The sequence below is a fragment of the Strongylocentrotus purpuratus genome, unplaced genomic scaffold (genome assembly GCF_000002235.5).
Source record: "Strongylocentrotus purpuratus isolate Spur 01 unplaced genomic scaffold, Spur_5.0 spur5_scaffold_10, whole genome shotgun sequence".
In the NCBI taxonomy this organism is placed as follows: Eukaryota; Metazoa; Echinodermata; class Echinoidea; order Camarodonta; family Strongylocentrotidae; genus Strongylocentrotus; species Strongylocentrotus purpuratus.
Window position 1 is genome coordinate 26,006,518 of NW_022145595.1, and position 27,677 is coordinate 26,034,194.

The 27,677-nt window shown below is 36.2% G+C and overlaps 1 protein-coding gene across 1 annotated transcript; it reads left to right on the forward strand.

Moving 5' to 3' along the window:
* The first annotated feature begins 2,401 nt into the window (after window positions 1–2,401).
* On the forward strand, window positions 2,402–10,593 carry LOC105446902 (multiple epidermal growth factor-like domains protein 11). The gene is made up of 7 exons (XM_011684311.2): window positions 2,402–2,863; window positions 3,723–4,067; window positions 5,784–5,915; window positions 8,097–8,267; window positions 8,442–8,552; window positions 9,249–9,366; window positions 9,765–10,593. Exons 1-7 carry the CDS (start codon window positions 2,806–2,808, stop codon window positions 10,207–10,209), a joined length of 1,380 nt encoding a protein of 459 aa, XP_011682613.2. The 5' UTR covers window positions 2,402–2,805; the 3' UTR covers window positions 10,210–10,593.
* Window positions 10,594–27,677: the final 17,084 nt, after the last annotated feature.

Sequence of the window (27,677 nt, forward strand, 5' to 3'; positions counted from 1 at the left end):
ACGTCGCCGGACTGTCGATTTCAAGGTCCGCGGTTCGAATCCCATCGCGGCACTAATGTCCTTTGTCAAGACATTGATCTACATTTGCCACACTCCACCCAGGTGAAGTAAATGGGGACCGGTTGGAAGTAATTCCTTGAATGCTGTGAGCACCGACGTCGTAGCCTAGCAGAGCCGGGGTAATATTGGAGCGCTTTGAGCACCCTGCAGGGTGGATAATTAAGTGCGCTATATAAATATCCAATATTATTATATTATTATTATTATCATTGACGTCATAGTGATGTAAAATGCATATTATCTTGCTACTCTCACCTCTATGTCATCGCACATGTCTTCTCTTTTCCTCCATCTCTTTTTTTTTCCATTCTGATCTCTCACATCCTTTTGCTATCCACAGTTCTCATTTTCTCATTCGTGTTTCATTGTACAAAGTCAAACGAATATTACCCCTTTGTATAATATTACAGTAATTTTAAATCTCTCATTAATTACATGTTTGATTTAAGTCATTTTACTAAAGTTACCGTGTTTGTTGGTAATTTCGTCACCCTCTGCCTATCTTCTCGACTTAATTCTATATAACCATCGATTCGATTAAACGGAAAATATAATTTCATTGAGCACCAAACAAAGTTAAACTCTCATTACCTATACAGGTCCTCGATTCGCACGTGGTTAGGAGCGATGTGATGATTGGCTCATTCAATCTAGACGTGGGATCAGTCTACCAGAGCGAAGAACACACGTTTCATAGCAAATGGCTACTGCTAACGTCTATGGATGAGTCTAAGTCTTCAGGGGCCAAAGGTTAGTTGCTGGTCAGCATCTCGGTGATAGGACAATGAGATGATTTGCCATTATGTCATTTTATGATTCTTATTTTAAGTTAAAGAGTCTCCCTCTCCCACTCCATAAGATGCCGAAGGTCGATTAAAGCAGAACAAAAATTAACGAAACAAAGAAATTGAGAACTTAGATGTATTAAAAGGCCAATGAACAGACAAGGAGTCAATTACAATTCGAATATTATAAGCTATTAGGAGCTTAAATATGTTTATTTTTCTACTTCTCACAGCTTTATTCATTGACTGAAGAAATGTTATGAATGGTATATACTCATATCCAAGAATAATTGACGTTCCAATTCATTGATCAAATAAGTACAGTGCGTATAAAAAAAAATATACCAAACTTGTTAAACTCTTAATTAGAAATTAATAACGATTGTGATCGTAATATATATTTCAATATGAAGAGTAAATTGTTTTCTGTCTAATGATATCCTACTCATTTTTTTTCTTGGACTGATGACTGAGAAACACAGGGTATTTAAAGGTCTCGTTATAATCGCCTTGTACCAAGTTCTGGCCGATGCAATTAACGTGGGTCAAGCCATAGACTTGTTCTTCTTTGGTCTGAAACCCCTTAAGGATTTGACTTCTAGCATCATACTTCAGAGCTTTATTGTTTAAATTGATTCAAGGCAGGCACGTACGAACCCCCCCCCTCAATTTTTGTTTATGTGCTAAAGGGTGACCAAAGCAAAATTTGAGCTTACCCCCCCCCCTAACTAAACGAAATATCGGTCGGCCGAATTTTCAATTTCCTTGAAAAAAATGTACTCTTACCCCCCCCCCCCCCCTCCCCCCGCTTATTCACCTGCTTGGTGAGCCGTTGCGAAATTTTTGGGACCAAGAAGAAAAAAAAATGCTCTTACACGCCCCCCCCCCGCTTATTCAGCGACTGGCTGAGTCGTTGCGAAATTTTCGGCGCGATTTTCAAATGTTAACCCCCCCCCCTTCGAAAAAATCCTGCGTACGCCACTGGTCGGCATCATTATTATTCTCTTCAGCCAAGTTGTCATACAAATCACGTGTAGGCCTAGTACTCGTACTACATGTGTCATTAATTATTATCAAACTTATTTTGAAATAAACAGCCAAATTCGGAGTTGGTTAGGATACTAAAAGTGGAAAGGAAATCACAAACTAGATTATAATAATATGATATAGTCACAAGACAAAATAATGAAATGTAATGAAAATGAATAAAGGTTATACGTGTAAACCGGCCATTTGCATAATTATGAGTGCATTTGAAGCATGTAATTTATTTATTTCATGTTAGAAAATCAAATGTGAGCACTCAACTCCTTGAGATCAGTTTCGTATGTTCCTCTTTTGTTCGTATATTTATTATGCTTATCGATTGAAGGCTGCTTTTACATGCAAGCAAGGAAACAGAAGTAGAAATCCGAGAAGCTCCATCGAAACCAAACAAGCTTTGCATTGAACTACACAAACTGCTAAACGTTATCTGTGTTTTTTTTTGGGGGGGGGGGGGGGAGGGGGCTAGGCATCTCTCTCTGACAGAGGGGGGGGGGTGGTATGTGCAGTTCTAATGACCCCCTCTCCCATTCACACACACAAGCACACACACGCACACGCACAATTGCATAGAAAACAAATCATGTTAAAATTAATGAGCTGTCGAAAATTTTGACAGAATCAATATATATAAGAGACTCTTATAGATAATAAAAATAGTTTTAGAACGTCCTATAAAGTGAGTCCAGTTTCTTTCTTCTCAAAATCTCACATCCATCTCCATTAAAGTCGTATGTGTGGTGTGCTCACGCGAGAAATTCCGGTGCCTGATTGCCATCACCCCCCCCCCCCCACCTCTTCCCAAACCGCCCATCACACACATACACACACCCACACGCACACTCACTGTAAATGAGGAAGTTAGCAATCCGCAATCACGACATATCATCAAATCATGCACTCGTAAGGGTGGAAGATGGACATAATAATGGATTCTCTTCTTGGATTGGTGACGTGTTGTTTAATAATAACAAGTAAGTGTCAACATTATAATCTTTGTACCTTTGTGAAGTTAACTAAACTACTTAAAAACATTTGAAATTAACGAACTATTGTGCAAAAATAATGAATGAATACATGCACTGTTTGGCGTGAACGTGTTTATAATGGCGACTTGTCTACTATCACTGTTCGTTTATTTGTTTAAAATGGAATAGAGCTGTTTAATGTCACCTAAGCGGTAGGCCTAATAATAATAATAATGATAATAGGCATTTCTATAGCGCCGTCCATCTAGAAATTCTATTCCGAGGCGCACTATTTTTTACCCCGGCTTTAGCCTAGCTGCCATTACAGCGCTCCAGCATTTCTAGGAGTTAATTCCTGCCAAGTACCCATTTACCTCACCTGGGTCGAGTGTAGCAAACGAAGATTCATGCCTTGCCAAAGGACATTAGTGCCGTATCGGGGATCGAACCACGACCTTTGAATGTCAGTACACAGTTGACTGGCCTGTTCGGGACTCTCCTTACAGAATCACTTGATCCTACCGGTGATCAGTTCTCAACAAGTGCCTGTTGATTCCCGGAGGAGAAATTGTTTGCATTTGTGCAATCATGACAATACCACCTAAAAATGTATATATTGTTTTGGTCACTGTTACAGTATAGGCCTATTCCAGCGATTCGAATTCAATTCAATTAAAGATTTATTTTAATATTCAAACATTCAGTGACAGAAAATATACATGGTCGACAGTCTAAGGGCTCAAAGAACCCCCACAAACATATTTCTATCATGTTTTCCTGGAATTTCAATTTAATAAAAAAGCAAAAAATTCACTATTAAAATGACATTTCCGACATTTGAAATATTTTCTGAATTTCTGTACAGGGTCTGTTGCTTTGGTTGTGACGAGTGGAGGACCCGTTACCACCTTCGCCGGTGGACAATCTGAGATGACTTGCACCTTCTCTCCTACCAACTCACAAGGATTATCGTTTGCTTGGTCTTTTGATGGTCAAAATGGACACAGCGATCAGATCGGCATCTGTGACGTCACACAATGTACGTCGGCAAATCCAGCTCTGCATCAACTGGTCATATCGGCTGATAATGGCGTGGGTAGGATGAAACTCAACGTTTCTGATACGGTTTCATCGGATGCTGGGGATTACACCTGTTTGGTCTCGACTAGTGAGGATGCTCAATCGGCCCTGGTGAAGTTAAAGGTTACTGGTAAGAACCCGATAAAATTATTATGCAGTAGTCGTGACGTAGCGTGAATCTGCGCTATTGAGTGGATACGATTGGGTCATTGTTTTTGTTGGTAGTTGTTTTATGGCGTTCATTCAGTACTGAAAATATATGCCATATAATAATGATTATTATAGGCATTTCTATAGCGCCGTCTATCTAGAAATTCTATCCGAAGGGCATTAATTATTAACCCAGTCTAGTCTAGCTGCCATTATAACAGCGCTCCAGCATTTCAAGGAATTAATTCCTGCCAGGTACCCAAATTACCTCACCTGTGACGATGTGGCAAATGAAGATTAATGCCTTGCCAAGGATATTTAGTGCAGTATTGGGGATCGAACAACGACCTTTGAATGTCAAGTCAAGTGCTTAAACCGCTCGACTACGACACTTAATTCTACATTATCTTCAGTTATGTAAGAAACTGAATATTATTAATCACAAGAATCTCAATTTATGAGGAGTCTCTTGATGGTTTACAACTTCGTAGTTCTGTTAAATCACGTTTAATCTGGTCAGCCCGTTTCGATTGCATTGAAAGCTTTGCTCGAGCTGAAACAGGCTTCTCGGCTATACTTGGCGTGCGCAGTGATCTTGGCGTGCACAGTGATCTTGGCGTGCGCATGTGATCTTTTAATTTGTTGACGCACGGTGCCTAGATCACTCAGAAACACAGTAACATCTTAATTGAGACACATCGTAAATTCAAATCGATTCGAGAAAATTGTTTTATGTATATATATCTTTATTTATTCTTCTTAACATAATATAATTAATTGTAAGCAAGCAATAAAGTGGGCTTTTTTGTTAGTATTTATGCATGAAAATAATATTTGTAAAAACATTTTTCATTTAAATATAGGCCTATATTAATTTTGTCAAGCGAAACATATACTTTAGGCCTATATCACTGTCTTGTAGGCATACTTATAATCCGGCTTCTGATTTTTAATTTCATTTGAAGCGACCTGTCCTATTTATATACAATGCGTACCAAACGAAACCGAGAATAATCGATGTTTTATCATAACTTAATCAAATTTATTAATAAATGACACACATTTGTAAAGCTTAGATCATAACTTAATCACAATTATAATTAATAAATGACACATATATATAAAGCTTATATAATTTTCTTTCATTTTAAAGAACTCATATGATGCATATTTCACGCATGAGTGATTAAAATCAATTTGAAGAAAGGGTACCAAAAAGTCATTTGGCGGACCGTATCTGAATTTCAAAGAGAAAATTACATTTCTAAAAAGTTCATTTTCTGCCCTTTCGTATGAGCTAGGAATAACAAAGTTCTGTTTGTTCAAAGTAAAGCTTGCGTTTCAACAATTTTTTTATCAAACAAATTCGTAGCACTGGTTGCCTGCCGTATCAACAAACAGAATCTACAAAAGACTTAACTCCGTTCCGTTGACAATCAGCCATAGACGAAAGACTTCATGCATGGTTGATTGTCTACGAAACGGAGTTAAGTATTTTGTCCAAAAATGATGCATGTACATGGCTGTGTCGTAAATTTAAAAAAGATCATTGGGTTTCTACATGTGTTATGTCTCGTTCAAAGCGACAGATCACATGAAGAATTCAATGTCTAGTTTCGATTTCAACTCTGAATACAAGTTTCTTCAGTTTTAACAAATTGCTAATACTGGGAATTACATTATTCGATATTTTTAGCATGCCGCTATGGACAGATTGGCTCTGACTGTCTCCAGTATTGTCACTGTAAAGATGGAATGCCGTGTAATGTGTTTACTGGGAGATGTAAAGAGGGCTGTGAGTCGGGGTGGTCAGGAGAAGGCTGTCAAGGTAAAGTATCATACTGGACGTAGCCAGAGACAGGGGAGGGTTTCAATATAAATCAATTCAAAGATATTTGTTTGAAATATGAATATACAAAGTAATATAATTATGAACAGATGATGCACATAATGGAAACGTTGTATCATCCGCTCAATTTGACTTGCGTGCATAGAACAAATAAGCATTTTTCCATGAAAAAGTGAAGTTTTCTAAAATGTGCGTTTCTTTCCAGCATTGGGGCGCCCGGAAGTCACTCGGGTAACATTTCATAAAGTATAATATAAAAAAACCATATGCAAATTTTCTGTACTTTCGTCGGAAAAAATACATTTATCCAGCACAATGTCGACTCTTTTTGCGTTGAAGAATAACAAATAGCGAGTTTCAATCACACTCTGGCCGCTCTCGCAAGCTCTCACTCGTTTCACTTTGGTCAAGCGACTTTGGGGCAAGCGGTTAATGAAAATACTAATCGTTAGCTTTCTTTTGGCATTAAACTTGTTTTGATTGATTGTATAATTATGTCGGAATAAAGGAAACAAAAAGGCTCGACCAATAATTTATCAGCGTCTGAATTGACCTTTTGACCTTGAATTCCCTGATGCAAGCGCACTGATGAGGTCATCTTCGCTAAATCGGTGTCTTTTATCGTAAAATGCGACACTTTCACATTGTTTTTATATCTTTTTTAATTATTAGTAAGATATAACATATTTTTTCTGATATCACTGAAGTTTTGGGTTTTATTTAATGAGTAATTTTAAAATAAGAGCCATTTTACTGTTTTAATTTACTGGATCGTACCATTAAAGTCGCAGGGTAGAAAGATGCATTTCCAACCGCGCCAAATTTAATTTACGTTCCGACATTCTGTTAAATGGGTTCGAGTTGTTAGGAATCCACTGCTTTCTGCTCCAACAAACATTTACATGCGGAGTCATTTATCAATTAAATTATTCCAATTTATGGATGCTTCTTAGCTTCCCAGATGTTTGTGTTGCTGTTGAAGCATTTTTATTCACCTGCTATCATTCTTTGTACTCCAATTGCCAGAACGCAAATTTCATTTTGGTTTTATAATTTCATCGGAGTCGTTTATCAACTATATGTATTCAAATTTATGAATGCTTCCTCCCCAGGTGTTTGTGATGTTTAAAGCATTTCATTCACCTGTTATTATTCTTTGTACTCCAATTGTTAGAATACAAAATGCATTTTGGTTTTATAGTTGTATGCAATAAAAGAGTATGTTCTGCACAATAAAAACAATGCAGTGTGTCCCTATTCTACAATGTGATGTGTCCCCTCATTTTGTAATAGTTAATTTAGCCATTCATATAATGGAACTACCTGCCCGATGAAGCCAGTGGCTTGTGACCCCTGAGCACTCAACACCGTGTGAGAGTCAGTTTGTGGTCAAATTCTTTTATGAGAAAAATGCAAGCAAACGTTTCCATATGTGTTGTCTTTGTAAAATTAAACAAAAATTGCATTTCTTTAAGATGAAAAAAAATAATTGGAGGATACACCTTTTAATAAGAGATTTTTTAGACATTGAAAAACATTATTTTGTATCTATCTGTCGGTGAGCTGTTCTTTCCATCATTAAACCACTGCTAGGAGCCTTCAAATTGGGGATGAATAATTTCTTTTTACGCTGCATTATGCCACCTATAGGTCCACGAGCTGCAAAGACTTCGAGGAACCATTCAAAGTTCAAATATTTAAGGTTTTTGTTTGATTTATTTTTGGCCGTGATGGTATCCCACCGCTGCCATATTATCCACATGCATGGCCTCAGACAGGGGTGAGGACTTTTCATTAGACATTACAGACACAGAACTATCTGTCCGTGTCGGCCGTAAAAGAAGGAACGTGGGAAAAGAAGAAAACGAAGAAATAGAAGATTAAGAACTTAGAAGAAGAAGGAGAAAGAAACGAAGAAAGAAAAAGAAACCACCTTTGGGTTGTGCTGGTTTTTCACTTTGAATTTGGAAGTTTTAGAGATATTCCATGTCACCGTTGCAACTAAGAAACTAGATAGTCATAACTAATAAATCGAGACCAATATAAATTAAATCTTATAGTAACATATAAAAAGGCCTTTTATAGTACAGGATCCTTGGAAAATATTTACCTGAAGCTTTTATATACAAAAACAAATCTATCGTTGTGCTTGTTTTACAGTGTCATCCGTTTGCCCAGTGGGTTATTTTGGTGTCGACTGCACTGATCATTGTAACTGTCCAGATAATGTTGGTTGTAACAAGGTCTCTGGATTCTGTAGCACAACAGAAGGTCAATGTGAAGTAGGATTCACATCAGACTCAGTGGACATGCCCGATAGCTGCAACTCACGTGAGACTATATTTTTGCATTAAATTGATTTGTAAATATTTTTGGGGATTCATGCATAATTGTTCATCATTTTCTGCCTGCCATCTGTCCTACCATGTTAGGAATATTTACATTGATAATCTACAAGTTATTTATAAATCGTTAAATGCACAATCTTTCCCATTTGTTTTTTAGTTACTGAATGTTACAACCTGTGTTCCCGTAGAGATGATTGCAACTCGGCGATTGGTTCTTGTAGCTCAGGTAGATGCCATCTACAATGGACAGGGGAAAGCTGCCCAATAGGTTTGATATCATTACTGCTTTATTCGTGTTTTTTTCATTTACTTCGATAGAGAGCTGCTAATAAGTTTACACATGCGTTCACATTGTTGTGTTCACATTAGGTTATTATTATCAGTATTATTATTAAAGCATCGTTTAACAATGTTAAACCTGAGATGCATAGCCCTACGTGTTATCAGTGTCTGTGATATGGTGTAATATTGAAGCCCTAACTAAATTTCGCTTCAAAATACTCATGAAGTGCCTCAAAAAAGTAAAAACCTCAGTTTGAGTGACCGGTTTTACCATACTCATTTTCCCCAATAGACTGGAGTGTTACAAAAACCGTTAGGAAAACGCAAAATTTGATTTTGATTTCCAATCAGAAATATCTTGATAATCAGACAGGCAACTCGGCTTGTAAAAGTCATGGGGTTCCTGACTGACCTAAATGTTTATAATTATCATTTCACATGCCATTAGTCATTGCAATCAATTATGATCATATTCCATTAACTGATTTATTTATCATGAAGCCTCTCTATCAACTCTGATGCTATACCTCGGTATTTCTAATCTAGTATCTGATTTATTTATTATGGATCTATCAACTCTGATGCTACCTTGGTATTTCTAACTCATGTCATTTCTTTTCACTACCATCCACCTTCACACCACCATCCTCTTCATCACCTACTACCTCTTCTCCATCAGCAGCAACTTTAGCCCGAGTTCCTTCAGGTTCCATAGCAACAGCCGTAGGAAGCGCTGTTGGTGCTTTCCTTGTGATTTTTATCGTAATAAGTTCGATCTTCATCTTTTACAAGCAACGAAGGTTAGAGAGATACCTTGTACTTAACTTGTCCCTCTCATTAGTCCATTCGCACCGAACTTCTCCATGCAAGATGCTAAAACCGTATGGTCATGACAAAATACAAACTGAATTAAGATTTTTGTTAACGTTTTTTAATCTATAAAGTTATTTAATTACTTTCTTCTTCGTTCCTAATTGCTATTCAATGTAAATATTCTAAAGCAAAACGCTTTTTAAATGCTATGGCAACCCGTTTGAAAGACATTTTGTGTTAATGGCATACGTTTTAAAAGTACCATACCAAGTCTCACATGTCATGTTGACATGTTTCTATATACCATTCTTGGGACTTTATTATTTTTTTAATTATGTATTTCGTCAATGCAAGTTATATATGCGTTTTTAATATTAACTTTCAGCGATGAATCAGCCACTACTGAGTCTACTAAAGGGAAGGAGTCTGATTCGTCTCCGCAGCATGAGAACTCTGTATTTGATCAGTCAAAGACAGACGTCAATACCTACCAAGAACTGAATACGAATCTTACCGACCCTCATGCCTATCAAGCTCTCAAGAAACTTGGTCAAGAAGCTAACTACCAAGATCTTAATACCGACTCTCAGAGATACTCGAATCTTACCGACCCTCATGCCTATCAATCTCTTAAGAAACCCGATCAAGAAGCTAACTACCAAGATCTTAATACCGATTCTCAGAGATACGCGAATCTTACCGACCATCATACCTATCAAGCTCTTAAGAAACCTGAACAAGAAGCCAACTACGAAGAATTGAATGGCGCCTTAAAGAGAGATTATGTCAACGTGCCAGGCATTCAAACAGTACTATCACAACTTGAATGATTTTGAGTTATCAAGAAGGAAAAAAAAAATATAATTTTGAGAGACAAAATATTTTCAATTTGGATTTATTACATATAAATGTCAATGTATCAATATTTCCGTGAAGATGAAACCATGCATTAACCTTTATCGTGAAATATCAAAGTTTATCTTAATAACTGAAAGGAAACTATATGCTGATGGACTGTGGCGTCTATCAAATATGATATCATGACGAAAATTTGTCATAAACTGTCATGGCTTTCTTTTTTTCGTCCTGTGCTCCTCTATCTTCGTTTTCATTTACCATGTCTACTCGCGTTACTCCTAAATCTTTTGATATCGGGGATCAGTCGAAATATTTCCTTTTGAAATACCATGATTTGCACATGATTGTGTGACGAATGTGGGTAAAAATAGTTGTAGGCCTTAGGTCCCACCATTACATAAAAGTCAGGGTATGGGTTTCTTTAAATAAATATACATTATATATGTACATATATAATATATATACATGTATATATCTTTCTTGATTGAAGTTTGTTCTACTGTCATTTTCTGAATAATGTGAAGGATGTATAAGAAAAACATGAATTTTAAATCATGGAGCAGCAAAACATAATTCTATTTTGGATTTTTGATTGATTGATATTTTGTTGTTGATTTTGTTGTTGATTTTTGTTATCTGCTGAGGTATATGATGAAAACGAAATATAAGATATTTTTTGAATGATTCAATGCTGATGCAAATATAAGGAATAAATATTGAGTCATGTATATACACGTATGCCATTAAGTAGGAAGGCATATTCCATCATGCTAATCGGGTTTTGAGAAAATGTTGTACTGTAATTTTTGTCAGTATCGAGTATTAATGTTTTTGCCTGCTATTGGTGATGGAAAGCATTATTACCATATTTTCGGACAATAATCAATAAATTACCAATCATTATTATTATTATTATCATTTTTATTGTTATTAGTATTATAATTATTACTAGTATACTATTACTACTACTACTACGACTACTAAGCAGTGGGATTCAAGTTGATTAATGGGTCAATTATAATGTGTTAGGATGTGAACGATGATATATTAAAATATAAGTTGTGAATATAAACATAGACTATATATGCATAATAAAATAAACGTGAAATCATTGTGTTATATAAGGATGGATGTTTAGGTCAAACATTAGATATAGAGTTAGAAGTTAATTAATAGAGTTAGATAATGCAATCCAAGTAGTGAACATGTATGTATGACCATTCTAGCAGGGGATGTTTAGGCACATATTAAATACGAATACTGATAAATAAAATTATAGAATGCACAATATGTAAACATCAGACAAGTATAAACAATAAAGAGCACAAACAAAGAAAAGTGCTCGTTTGTTTGATTTAAACTTGTCAATTAGTACTTAATTTTCACATTTCTTAACAAAACTAACCCGTCTGATTATTAAAGCAGTTTGAAATTTGGCAGACTTGTTAAATAACTCACTAATTTAGATTACTCATTTGCCATTTAATCACATGTGATAAGCCTAATAACCTGACTGACTGAGTAATTGAAGCATTACTCACTAGTTGAGATGGAGCGATTTACTCACAACATTAGGTTAAATAACTCACGAATTTAAAATACTCATTTGCCATGTCACTACAATGTCCAATTAACAAAACTCATTGTTGTGCATTATCAATCTCAATTTAATGAGTTAATGCATTCAGTTAAGTGTTACTATAGTGTCAAAGTTTATTTCCCTGACCCAAATATTTTGTTGTGTGTGTCCAGGATATGGAATGAGGTGGGAAACAAATTAAACATGTTTCAGTTTCTTAATAATTATGCAATGGATTGATGTGTTACTTCACACAAAAAACAAGAACTCCCTGTTTCGAGTAAAACCCTTAACAAACTCATATAGTCGGGTGAATTCGAAAATAAGTATTTTTACACCTAAACTGAAGTACATGACCAAGCATCACATTTGTTAACGCGTTTTACTCGATGTTATATATTATATGAGCAAAAATCAAGGAGAAATTGCCAATACATTATCTTAAAAATGGGAAAATTTTACCCCTAAAGGCAGCGGGGCTGATTATTCTGCACAACTCTTGCGTTCGAAATCAGAATAGGAATAAATGTTAAACTGGCGCGCTCAGGATGAATTTCTGCACTACTCTTGCGTTTGAAATCAGAATAGGAATAAATGTTAAAATGGCGCGCTCATGATGAAATTCTGCACAACTCTTGCGTTCGAAATCAGAATAGGAATACATTTTAAAACGGCACGCTCAGGATGAATTCGTGCAATACTTTTGCGTTCGAAATCAATCACTTTTACAATTCTTGATATCAAGAAATGATGTTCTGTTTTAAAGCAATGGTTATTCTTGATATCAAGAAATAGGAATAAATGTTAAAAACGGCTTACCATACGCGCGCGCTATGCAATGAATATCCATAAAAGCGTGACGTACTGTATAGGCGGAACAAATAAAATATGGAATACATTGTTCATTATAATTTGCATATGAGAGACATTTAAACATCACCTGACCGCTGTATCCATTGAACCATGGTCCTAAGTACTACGAAGTCCATGATTGAACCCACACAGACAGTAGACTAATGTTTCGGCTGTATCATGACGACAAGCTATTATATACAGAGAACTGTACTGTATGATCCCAAGCGTACCATCATTTCCGTGATAAAACAAATGCCATCAGGAGGTACATTTGGACGCTGAACCTAACGGTAGACTTAGTTTTGACTCCTAGCTACTTTTACCTTTCTTCATTTTGTACCATTGAGGGAGAATTTTCCTATTATTTGAATACATCGAGCGAGATCAGACATTGTGATTGGTCGTAATTAAAATAATTGTGCAAGCTAAAAAGTCTTGACAGTGACTGACAGAGGTAAGCTGTTTTAATTTTTACTGCAGTCCCAGTGGGTCCCAGTGTCAATGAGCACGATCAAAATGGCATTGGACAAGAAATCAGTCGTGTTCCTCAGTACTTTCGTGATTTTGATTTGTGACCTTATTCTGTACGCCAGAGCTCAGACTTTTACAGAACAGCCACAAAGTTTTGTCGGACTTAAACCTGGTGATAATAGTCTGACAGATTTAGAATGCGCTTATACCACTCAAAATGCAAATGATGTCATTGGATGGGTTGTTAATGATGTCAGGATTTCAAATGGAAATGACAAGATCAGTGAAGCTATTACTTCAGTTTTAGGAAGTGAAGCAATTACTCAGTTGCAGCCATCGTCGTCTGGGAATGTATATGGCCTGGTCTTCTACGGTGTTACTCCTGTTGTGGCAGGTGATTACAGATGTCAACTCTGTACGAATGATGGTAATAATGGATGTGGAACTGTACTCATAGAATCTGATGTTTCACAAGTGCAGGTGGAATATGAGCCTACTGAAACGCCAACATGTCTTCCGACATCTAGCACGACGAGAGTTGTTTTGGGAGAGGCTGTGATGTTGTCTTGTGCTTCTGAACCCGGTCTTCCAGTGGTAGAGTTGGAGTGGCTGCGCAACTCGGCCGTGATATCTGGGCAGCCCGAACCAGTGGTGATGAATGGGGTTTTGTACAACAACTTCAGTTACATACCAGATGTCTCTGATATAGGTGTACAGTTAACATGCCGGATGCAGAGTGCATCTAACTCTCTTAACTGCCAATCACCCACTTTCAATATAGTTTCGACACCAAATGTTGTAGTTTTTCCACCGGATCCAAACCAAGTCCCAGAAGGATCAGAAGCAGTGTACACATGCCAGGCTACGAGTGAGACCAATACACCCATTGACACGTATGGATGGCTAGTTGAAGATATACCAGCTTCACGGTATACAGCGAGTGATAATACGCTAACCATTGCATCAGTCACTGTTGGTGATCATGGAAAGACTATTCAGTGTGAGGCAACTGATGAAGAGAATATGAAAGGAATGGGAGAGCGTGTAATCCTTGTTGCTGTAGAGGTGGTTCCATCCAAGCTCCCTACAGTACCAACGCGATTTGTCACCACAGTCATCCCAGGTACTACTAAAACTGAATCTCCAGGGGGCATCTCTACGATAGCAATAATTATTGTCATTATGTGTAGTTGCTGTATTTCTCCTAGAAGTCCAAGGAGATGTTTTTTTTATTTCGCAAGAATCATTACGGTGTTGCCCGTGGTGATAATGGAAGAGTGTATGATGATGACAACCAGTCACATCCAGCTCGTTATTCCACTTATGGAAGTTCTGATTACGATTACCAGCATTCAAATTCAACCGATTACTTTGACGAATCCACACGTCTTAGATTGGTCTTATATTGTGCTTGTTATTGTCTTACCGCAGGAGACTTAAAGATATCTTTTCTCGAACTGATTTTGATTTCTATTTATGCTTGAAAATTTACAGATCAAAATAAGATCTATAATCAGCCTACGAAGGCCTCATCTTAGATTTAACGACCGTCGATACTCCAGACCGTACAGGCAAACGATCTAGACCCCATTCTCGCTCATTTCCTGGACCGATCTTGGCTAGACCGGTCTAGGCTAGATCGGTCTAACTGTGAGTGAGAACGGACAACCGTGCCAGGAAGCGATCTTCTGGACCGATCCAGAATGATCCAGAAGATCACTTCGCGATTTGGTCTTCTGGACCGGTTCGCTTCCTAGACCGCTCTAAACCCATCTAGCATGCAGTGTGAACCCAAACCTTGCCAGGAAGTGATCTGTAATTGGAAGTGAGTGTGTTTTGGAGGGAAAGTAATGAACGAGAGGAAGAGATTACAGTACAAGAATAAAACAGAGAATAATTTAAGGAAAGGCGGACCGGAAATGATAGAATGGTTAAACTAAGAATAACATAATAAAAGGAAGAAAGGAAGAATCAAAATTAAAGGAAAGACAGAAAGAGAAAGTGATAGAATGATAAAACAAAGAATAACATAAGAGAAAGAGAGCGGAAACTGTCTTTCACTTGTGGTCAGCTAAACCACGTGTATTCCTCGCTCCAGACCCTAATTCGATTCCAAATTTCCAACGTTAAATTACACAAGCCGACAAGGGTTCGTATCTTTCTACAAAATACACAATAAATAATTTGCGGAATATAACCTCGTGTCAATTTTAGCTGTATACTAGACCATGGGCCAAGCCTCGAAATTCTTCAGTTCCGTGGTCCCCTCCCCCTGGGCAGTACTTTATTTTGTCCTAAATGATCAATGGACATATATCTAAGAACAATGGTCAAATGTTCCCATCTCTAAATTTGTACATTTTCACAGCTGGGGTGTTAGAGCCCAGAGTGCAATTGACCAATCACAGTCCCTGTACTCTGAGTCTTTGTATGCATGCAGTGTCTGCTGCCATGGAATGAGTGCAGTGCTTGCTACTGTAGCTATATAATTGCGCATGTTTACATGCGATTCACCGATAAAACCAAGATTGAGAGGGCCAGGAAGAATAAAGAAAGATCAGGACATGAAGGTAATTTATTGCTGTCATTTTAAAACTATTTCAAAAGCATTGTTATGAAGTTTTCGTCAGGTTTTAGTCACAAGACTGTTGGGCCCAGTTGTGTTTCTGTTAAGGTCTCGGTTCTCTTGAGTGGGCTTATCTCTAAACAATCTCTTGATTTTACCCACATAATAATTATTCATTTCATAAAATATACAGGCACTATGCATGTAGGTAGGCTATCTTCATGAAAATCATAAAATTATAAAAATAACTTCGTACGGTCTATATATTTTGAAATATTAAGCAGACACTTTCACAGGCATGCAAAAAAATGCAAAGTTAGGACACCCATAGCTGAATTACTATCCTGGCTGCGTATTAAAAGCTGTGCTATTGGTTCTCAACATTTCAAACACCATTGTAAAAAAAACTTAACTGATTTCACTCAAAATCGGTACTTAATTTAGTGACAATTGATGAAACCTAAATAGCAGTAAAATACAATTTTTGTAGGTCTACTGTCAAACTTGCCGATCAGCCACATCGGCATAATTGCGTGAATTTGTGTATTAAAAATGTATTGACTATTCATAACTGCAAATGCTGCCTTTTAACACGTAGTGCAATGCTAAAGGTCAATACGCATTAGCATCGACTCTCTATGCTTTGCCGGAGTGAGTTAGGCTTGCGTTTGGGCCTTTGGTGTCTTATAAATGATAGTTAATACTAGAAGTGAAAACATGACCACTATAGATTCTAAAAAAATTATAAAATCATTGTAAAATACTTGAATTCACTCAAAGGTTCTACTTTAGTTTAATAATTGGTGACATCTGAATGGCAGTAGAGTACAACGTATCGTACAAGAAATGTCAGCCTTGTTGGAAAAAAAAAATACTTAAAAAGAAAATTAAATCTTGACTGTTGTCTATCCTGGCAACTGTTCCAGTTTTAGTCATTATATGTACTTCTGTCTTAATGCGAGTGCTGAATCTCAGTTCTCATACATGTAAGATAAGGTGATGAACTGTTTACGGTTGACCTCGTATAGCATATGAGTAATAAAACGTCTAATGACATATTAAAGTTCGAACGACATTATTGGGTGGAAATTATAAATAATAACACTTTGATTCAGCTAACAGTAATGCCACTCAGAAAATAGCTTGGGTATTCATTGACCACATTAGCAAGTCAGCATTATAAAACCGTTATTCAGCTTTCAATCTTTTAAGATGTTGACAAATTATTTTTTCCACAATGAAAATGTGTGTATTCCTTTTTAGGAAGGGGACTGAACATGTGTTCGAATTGTATATGGGGCATCTCCTGTAATACATGTAAAGCTTGGACCAATAATAAGTTGTTTTCCTGTTTCTCTTTTTGGCTTTAAAAACTTGCTTCAGCCACAAAAACCAACGATGTTCCACATGAGGCATCGGAATCAGTGATAAAGGAGCCACCTTCAAAAATATCTGATAACTTTGACCAAGGCAATCAGATGAGTAATTGTGTTCAACCAAGGGTTCGGCATATTCTTCCACTACAGTGTATCTTATGTAGAAGAGACAAAACAGCTTATGACCATTTTATAAGGAAAAGACAGAAGGAGAAATTAACTCTGTGTGAAACAATTTCTGCAGGTAAGCTAGTACTTGCTGCAGAAATGCACAAAGATGAGAAGATTCTGATAGAGATTCGTGGGAAGGACCCTGTCGCATTGGAAGTGAGATATCACTTGAGCTGCTACCGGAATTATACAAAGTTTCTCACAAAAGGGACAGAGAAGAAAACCTTGAGAACAAATTGTATGAAAAGTCATGATCATTTCTGTAAATCAATCGTAGATGTAAGAGTAGTGAAGGGTTGGGAGGTGTTAAGATTACAGAAATTGCTTGTATTGTACATGAAGTGTGTTATGGAGGAGAAATCCCACGTTTAATACAAGCCGTATAATTTAAAAAGCGAAGGCTTCAGAAGACCTTTCCTATTCTGAAACTTCTTGGTCTTCTTCATACAGTTATTCTAGTGATTTAGGTTTTGTAGAAGATTTGTCAAGGGATGAGGTTGCATCGTTATGGACTGTTGCATATGTTATGATGTGCAACCCATGTCTATTAGAGTTATACTGTTTGGTAGCCATTCAGTTTGAAAGTAATTTTCAGTGTACTTCTGAGTTTTACACTTAAGAATTAAAGTGAGTATAGTAGAGTATAGTTTCTAAAAGCTTAGAAGTTACAATACATGTACAAGCTTACTTTGGCTGAATAATTGAATGTTAGTATGAATAGATCCAGAGCCTTACCGTTTTAATATGACAGGGCTTAATATTCTAGCAGTGTGATTTCTAAACATTTTAAATTGAATCAGATGGTACACATATATGAAATACATCAATTCTGTCATTGCTTTTCATGTGAGGTCACACAGAGAGAAAAAGTGGATGGTAATATCCATCAAGAAAACAAGATAGCAAATGATATTTAAGATGTATGATATGCAATTATGCTTGTGTATGGGGGGCATATGAATGTACATGTCACAAATCATTTTTTTGTAATTAATATCATTCATTAGGGGGCTTGCCTACATTTGTGCATATACATGTAGATCCATGTGTAGTAGGGTGGCTGTGTGTGAATAATATAATATAATGAGCATGGTATGAAATTAAGTTAGAAAACATTTTTTGCTGTATGTTTATGTGAAGTTTTCGCTTCTGGTGCTGTTTTTTTTTTGGGGGGGGGGGGGGGCTGGGTGGGTGAGGAAAGCTAAGTGTGTGTGTGGGGGAGGGGTAAGGGGGTATGGAGCATGTGACTAATAATGCCATCCCTTTGGAAAACTTGATAAATACACAAACGCATCTGATTCTATAGAATTCTACAGAATTTGAGGTTGGCTGCAAAAGGGACATAGTACCTTTAATATACACCTAATAATAATAATACTCCGTGTTTATATAGCGCTCAATACATCGATCCAACGATATGCCTAAGCGCTTTACAGATATATTATTACCCCGGTCATCGGATTCAGGCTTACCCGCACACAATGTATGCATATTTTCCACTCCCTGGGGAGCATTCTAGCCAGTCGCCATTTTACAAGCGCACACTTGCTCGTCCAACCACATGCAAATTATATATGGTTAAACATCAATTCATAACATCACATTTCTCAAAACACCATTTGCACAATAAGCATAATTTTTGCAAAATATGTCAATAAATATCTCCCCTATTATTATCCCTATTATCTCCCTATATTATGTGTTTAAAATGCACATTGCAAGATATCTGGTACATTTGTAGGTACTTCCCAGTCGGAGACCACGGAAACAAGGGTGTTAAATTCAACACCGGTATCTCGAAAAACACCAGCTGATGTTATCTAACACCAGGGTTTGGAATTAAACAATTCAATTCCACTCTTGGTGTTAACATTTGACAACTCCTACTGGTGTAGATTAACACCAATACCTGGAATCATAACAAATTTAATTCCACTTTTGGTGTTTATATTCTTGTTGATCCATTAGAGATTTATCTATGGGTTTCTAAGGGTCCCACATACCATATTCCCTATATTATCGACCATTATCGACCAGGGTAGAAGAACCAGTGTCAACATGATAATTCATATTCGATGTTGGCAACTGTCCACCGATAGGTATATTCTAATCTCCTTGCATTAACTTCATCACACATATCATCTGTAAGTAAATTCAAAATTAACATTTAAATGATACAGGCTGGTACACGAATAGATAATAAACATGCATGTTGTTTCTCGGTTACTGGTAATCATATAATCAATATATCTATTGCTAAAACGTTAATGTAATTGTAACAAGATCGGACAAATAATCTATTGGTCAATAATTGCCAAAGGAAAATACAATTCACAAAATTGATGTGCATTATTATAATTTGCTTAACAAATAATGATAGATGTATTTTGATGTGACAACGTGTAAAGTAATCATTAAGCGCGCGTACACTTTGTGAAAACTTATTCGACCAATCAACCGCCTTAAACGAAATCACGTGATGATACTTTCAAAACCGAGCATAAAACTACACCATGTTACTTAACACCCAGTAATTATTAATGCATGCTAAATGCATATTAAATCTGACCGGTGTTGAAAATAACACCAATGGTTTCAAAAAAATGCAATACCATACTGGTGTAAGAATTTCTACACCCTGGTTTTTACAGTGTGGTATCGAATTAGAAATAAACCCCGCTTGGATTGTATTCCCCCCCCCCCGCCATCAGTACGCCAGTCACTATTTCTATTCCAGTATCTGATTTATTTATTATGGATCTATCAACTCTGATGCTACCTTGGTATTTCTAACTCATGTCATTTCTTTTCACTATCATCCTAGGTCCCACACCTTCCTCTTCACCTACTTCCTCTTCTTCACCAGCATCAACTTCAGCCGGAGTTCCTTCAGGTTCCATAGCAACTGCCGTAGGAAGCGCTGTTGGTGCTATCCTTGTGATTGTTATCGTTATTAGTTCGATCTTCATCTTTTACAAGCGACGAAGGTTAGAGAGATACCTTGTACTTAACTTGTTCCTCTCATCAGTCCATTCTCATCGAACCCCTTCATGCGAGATGATAAAACCGTATGGTCATGACAAAATACAAGCTGAATTAAGATTATTATTATTATTTTGTTTAAATCTATAAAGTTATTTAATTACATTCTTCTTTGTTCTTAATTGCTATTCAATGTAAATATTCTAAAGCAAAACGCTTTCTTAATGTTATGGCAACCCGAGTGAAAGATTTAGTATGTTAATGGCGTATGTTTTAAAAGTACCATATCAATTCCCACATGTCTTGTTGATATGTTACTATGTACCATTTCTTGGAACTTTATAATTTGTTTGTGTTATTTATTTAATAGATACAATTTATCTATGCGTTTATATTACTAACTTTCAGCGATGAATCAGCCACTTCTGAATCTACTAAAGGGAAGGAATCGGATTCGTCTCCGCAGCATGAGAACCCTGCATTTGATCAGTCACAGGCAGACGTCCATACCTACCAAGAACTGAATACCGATTCTCAGAGCTTCGTGAATCCTACCAACCATCATACCTATCAAGATCTTAAGAAACCCGATCAAGAAGCTAACTACCAAGATCTTAATACCGATTCTCAGAGATACGCGAATCTTACCGACCCTCATACCTATCAAGCTCTCAAGAAACCTGGTCAAGAAGCTAACTACCAAGATCCTAATACCGATTCTCAGAGATACGCGAATCTTTCCGAACATCATACCTATCAAGATCTTAAGAAACCTGATCAAGAAGCTAACTACGAAGAAATGAATGACGACATGAAGAGAGATTATGTCAACGTGCCAGGCATTCAAACAGTACTATGATAAAACGTTCATTACAGTCTTAATGTGCTGATTTAGAATTAAATACACGGAGAGAAGAAAGATCCAAGTCCATCACAATGATTTTGAGTTATCAAGAAGAAAAAAAGATTTTATAATTTTGAGAGACAAAATATATTTTCAGTCTTAATTTAGTACATATATAATTTGTCCATGTATCAATATTTCCGTGAAGATTAAGCCATGCTTTAAAACTTATCGTTAAATATTAAAGTTTATCTTAATAACTGAAAGAAAAACTATGCTGATGGACTGGCGTTTCCTTTCATGTATCCAATAATACAATACAAATACCATGACGAAAAGTTGGCATAAACTATCAAGACTTTCTTTTTTTTGTCCTGTGCTCCTCTTTCTTCGTTTTCATTTACCATGTCTACTCACATTACTCCTAAATCTTTTGATATCGGGGATCAGTCGAAATATTTCCTTTTGAAATACCATGATTTGCACATGATTGTGTGACGAATGTGGGTAAAAAATAGTTGTAGGCCTTAGGTCCCACCATAAAATAAAAGTCAGGGTATGGAATTAGTTTCTTTAAATGGATATACATTATATATATATATATATTCCTTCATTGAAGTTCGTTGTTTACTGTCATCTTCTGCAGTGAATAATGTGAATAATGTATAAGAAAAACATGAATTTTAAATCATGGAGCAACAAAACATAATTCCATTTAAAAAACAAAAACATTATTTTATTTTTCTATTTGTTTTTATCTGCTAAGGTATCTGATGAAAACGAAATATACGATATGTTTTGAATGATTCAATGCTGAATCAAATATACGGGGAAAAAATATTGAGTCATGTACATACACGTATGCCATAAAGTACGACGGTATATTCCATCATGTTAATCGTGTTTTGAGAAAATGTTGTACTGTAATATTTGTCTGTATCAAGTGTATAGTGTTTTTGCCTGCTATTGGTGATGAAAAGCATTATTACCATATTTTTGGACAATAATTAATAAATTACCGATTATTATTATTATTATCATTTTTATTGTTATTATTATTATTATTATTACTAATACTATTACTACTACTACTACTGCTACGACTAATAAGCAGTGGGATTCAAGTTGATTAATAGGTCAAATATAATGTATTAGGATGTGAACGATGATATATGAAAATATAAGTTGTGAATATAAACATAATACTGTGCATAATAAAATAAAGTGAAATCATTGTGTTATATAAGGATGAATGTTTAGGTTAAACATCAAATAGTAGAATTAGAAGTTAATTAATAGAGTTCCAAGTGAACATTTATATATGACCATATGTCTGAGCAGGGGAAGTTTAGGCACATATTAAATATGAACACTGATAAAAGTAATTATAGAATGCACAATATGTAAACATCAAAGAAGTATAAACAATAAAGAACGCAAACAAAGAAAAAATGCTTTTTTTTTGTTTGGTTTAAACTCGTCAATTATAGTGCTTTTAAAAATGTTCAACAAAACTTATCCGTCTGATTATTAAAGCAGTTTGAAATTTGACAGAATGTGCTAACAAAAGATCTATATGATTTAAAAAGTTCACTTCCGTGAGGAAATACCAACTTGTCTAATCCTGTGGGTATACGTCTTTTCATGCTGGATGAAGGTGTTGTTGAAAAGTAAATGTCAGGCTGATTTGCATTTACAGATGTTTTTTTTTTTTGATTTTGTATTGCAAATTGTAGATGCAGCGTCATCCCGAGTCGTTTGTAGATCTCCATTCATTCATACCATTCAATCTACCTTGAGTTAGCTAAGTTTGTCCAAAAAGCACAAAACGGAGAGGGTATTTTGATACTCATCTTTCTGGGGCATGTTTCTTGAAACCTACAATAAAATAGTCATAACTTTATCCGCCAACTACGGAGATGTCTCTAATCTTCCTAAACCGTTTCACGAAAAGTTTCCTAGCTAAACATCTCATAATAACGATGCAATTGGCGGGAAGAGGAGCCTATAGACATAAGCCTTATAGTCGCAATTCGCAATACCATAGAAATACTTGTAAAATATAATTCTGGGTATTGACCAGTGAATCATTTTCTTTAAATGGGTACCCCCGGATATTTTCATTTGATAGATAATAGTAAACAAAATAAACCACTATAATTTTCTTAGTAAAAATGCGATGCTAAGTTGTGTCCAATGTTTTAGGCTTCAACAAAATAGTAAAATGACAACATTTAGTTTGAGTTTAGTTTTCAGTTTCACAAATGATAAGCAATAAACAATACGAATGAACAAATTATTCTTTCAATAGATGTAAAAATACATACAATAATGTCAGGCCATGAAAGTAATAATTCAGTCGAAACAACATACGGAGATATAAATACAATTGCATGGTTTTTAAACTGAAATTAGACAAATAAATTTGTAGTGAATTATCGGGGAATCTGATAAAAATGAAGCTAAGCTTGTACATTGTGGTTTCCCTTGTTTTTCTATAAATAAAAACATGGGGAAAAAAGATAGAGGCGATATTAAGATAAAGGACTAATAACAAAAAATAGCAATATATACCAGGGGGTCATGGAATGAATTACGTAAATGTCTAAAATTAAAAATAAAAAAAAATATTTTAAAGGCATACAGCGAGCCAGTATTTTTGACATCTGACGGGAGTTCATTCCACAATAAACACTAAATTATTTCAAAGGAAATCAGATTTTTTGAAAGCTAATTTGGTAAATAGGTCTAAGAATGTTGATAAATCCAGATTAAGTGAAGCAATGTTATGCTCATATACTGGTAAATTGTTACTGTTGTCCTATACTAGTGTACTTCGGAAAACTATGTGTCTCTGACAATATTGTGCATCTAACATAATTTATTTAAGAAACTTTTGCCAAATAATTACTAAATGCCCATTTTCAATTCATTCCGAGCGCTAATAATTTATTCTCTCTCTCTCTCTCGTTCTGTTTATACTGTTCATAAACATTTTCACTTATTAATTGATTCATCTGTCAGTATCATATAGTATACAATCACAACCACAATTGAATGAAATACAACATCATAATATATCAAGAGAAAAATTGAAAAATAAATTATTATGAATATAAATATATAAGTACTAATAATGAAATACATATGAACGATGCATATACAATTGATTCAACTTGTGTAAGACAATAGCAATACCATGTCATGAAAACCTTTTTTTTTTAAATTCCCTTTTGACCAAATCCAGAAATTCTCACCCCCTTTGACAAAATGCCCCAAACCAGAATTTTTTATCTCCTTTAACCAAATGCCGAAATCCGGAAATTGTTATCCCTTTTGGCCAAATGCCCAAATCTGTTTTTTTTTGGTATAGAACATTACTCAAAATCGGTTCGGCTAATTTCCTTTAATTTTGGCACAGTAGGTCATTTTCATAAAATGTTACAGCAACATTTTCAAGGTCGTCAGGTCTTCATGACGTCATCCAGGCGCAAATTGGTGAAAATGAACTCATGATCATATTTCATGACGGAAAGTCATTTCTCATTCATATTTATCATGATAAAGTTCAATATCCGTCCGGTCAATCTGGGGTCAATTAACGCGCGCTTAGAAATGCACCAAATCGTCTCAAAGTGTCGCACACGCGCGCTTTCTCGTTCGTCATAGCCGTACGCAACATAGAATCTTCATTCGTTTTTCTTTCATATTTTCCATATTTTTCCAAACAGTTTGATACCATGTTCATCTCACTGTTAGGCCGGGTCTAGGACACCTACCCCCTGGACAACCACCCCCGGATAATCACCCCTAGGATAACCATCCTCTAGGACAACTACCCCCTAAGACAACTACCACTAGGGCAACCACCCTCTAGGACGACTACCCCCGGACAACTACCCCCAGACAACTACCCCTAGGACAACTACTCCCAAACAAATCCCCCCGGACAACTACCCCCAGACAACTACCCCTACGACAACCCATCCTCTAGGACAACTACCCCCTGACAACTATGTCTTTTTTTTTCTTTTCTTTTTTTCCTATTCAAAACTATAGGACTGGGTTGTCGTATCGTAACGCTTCTATAAAGAGTGACTCTATCTTTGAAAGCTAAATAGCGCCGTCTCACTGCGTGTCGGCACTCAACAATACTCGTGACTGATAAAATATAAATGAAGAAAAAAACTCAACAAACAAACATGCGGGCCATCTATATATTTATCATTATGAGCAAAATAGTTTAGTTAGCTGCACATAAAAGGGTTATGTAAAGTTTGAAAAGAAAAGGAGAAACAGCACGACAAAATAAGCATTGTTTCCATCTTCTGAGTTCTTATCTGGAAAATACAAACACGATAATACAATATTTAGCTGCTTAGTGGTACCTATGGGTTTGTCAATATTGATATTGTATTCTGTTCGCGTCGTTATACTTCTAGACCTTTCTATTTTTAGTGCGGGTTTATTGAAAAGAAAGACGAAACTTAAAGATAAAACCACTCCATTTATCAGTTTGGGAGTAAGGGGATTGGACTGATGTGAAAAGGGGAAAACCAAAAAAAAAAAAAATTAGTTAAACAAATACGGACAATAAACTCGCTCATCCATTGATCAAACAATTCCTTCTTTTACATTTCTATACTTAAAATCAACGCGATTTAATCGTAACTTTTAAGAATTTATACAAAAATCAAATCGTGTATAACAATGAGAGCGTCCGTGCTTTATGTCTTATAATTTAAGCATTGGCTGAAATTTATTCAAAACTGTCGATAAGGCACCAACAAAAAAGGCACTCTCTGGAAGAAAACAAAGGGGGCACGTACTAAGGGAAACATCAGAAAAACATATACCCCCACATCTTCATGATTGTGATTACGCTACCAGGGATGAAATCAATATTTGTTTCTCTCTTTACGTGGTACAAGATAAGCAACATACTTTGCAGTTGGTGTGATGGTCTGAATATTAATTTTCGAGCGAGCGAAGCGAGCGAGCAAAAATGTTAAGATTTGTGAGGTCCCAGTGCGAAAATTACATCTTATAAAGAAGAAGAAAAAACCCTGATGAGTATAAAGGACAATCTAATGAAGAAAGACTGAAAAGTTGTTTTATTAGTAACATAATTATAACATCTATAAATGCGAGCGAGCGAAGCGAGTGAATTTTAGGGAAAATTGTAGAAAAAAGGGGCTCTAAGTCTCCTGAATTAAGGTTGCATATTATGGAGAAAAGAAAAGTAGGCACTTATCAAAAGGGAAAAGGAAGGTTATTAGAAAAGAAAAGGTGCTCGTGTCAAAGTAAAAAGGGCAAGTATCAGAAGTGAAAATGCCACTACTTGCACCTGAAAAGAGACACTCAACAGAGATGAAAAAAGGCACTTGTGAGAAAGGAAATGGGTAATCTGTTGAAGGAAAAGGGCACCTATCAGATTTTAATAGGGGCATATATCAGAGATAAAAAGGGACATTTTGAAAAGGGAGAGGGGCTCTTATAAAAAAGGAAAAGGGGCACTTATCCGAAGGAAATATGGTACTTATTAGAAAGGAAAGGTGGCACTTACTCAGATGTTAAAAGTGGCATTTAAGAGAAAGGGAAGGGGGTCACTTATTACGAAGGAAAAAGTGCACTTATTAAAAAGGAAAAGTCAAAGTAAAAAAGTGCATAAATATCAGAGGTGAAAAGGGGAATTTCTCGCACCTGAAAGGAGGTACTCAATGAACAGAGAGGAAAAGGACAGTAAGAAAGGGGGCACTTTGGGGGTACCTGAAAAAGTGGGAGCACAGTGCCCCCCCCCCAGGAAGTGCCGCATCTGGCGTAATGTGTACAAGTGAGAAAGAAAAAAAGGAAAATCATGTCATTTCATCAACATTATATATGTCACTGGTATCGCATTGGAAATAAACACCTTGCTTTGCATTGAACTGCAAATAAACCATTTGAAGAGGCAACCCAGGATGTTGTCGATGAAGCAAGATCCGTATTAAAGATAATCAAAATGAAGAGGGAGTACAAAATAATCATGTTACTTTAGAGGTGTCGTGGTCTAGTGGATACGTCGACGGACTGTCTATCTTTAGGTCCGCGGTTAGAGTCCCGCCGCGGCACTAATGTCCTTTGGCAAGACATTGGCCTACATTTGCCACACTCAACCAAGGTGATGTAAATGGGTACCTGACAGGAATTAATTCCTTGAAATGCTAGAGCGCCGCAGTGGCTGCCTTGCTAAAGGCAGGGTAATAATCGGGCCAGCGCCAGGAGCGTCACAACGTGATGGACATGTGCGCTATATAAGAAGCCACCATTATTATTATTATTATTAAGTCGTACGTGTCTCAATATTTAGCTAGAATAATGAGCTGATGTGTGCACAATATAATTATAACAAATCACGTGCTAATCCCTAGTTAATAAACAACCAAGATGGGTGTTTCGGGTCAAAGACTAAAGAAGTTAGTTACAAAGTAATATGAATCATTCTCGAAAGAGCTCGTATGAGAGCCACCTACATCTCATTACGGGCGCCTTCAGCAAGTAAATCAAATGTGCGGCCTGGACTAGCGGAGATCGTCTGGTACAGAAGGAAACCAGGG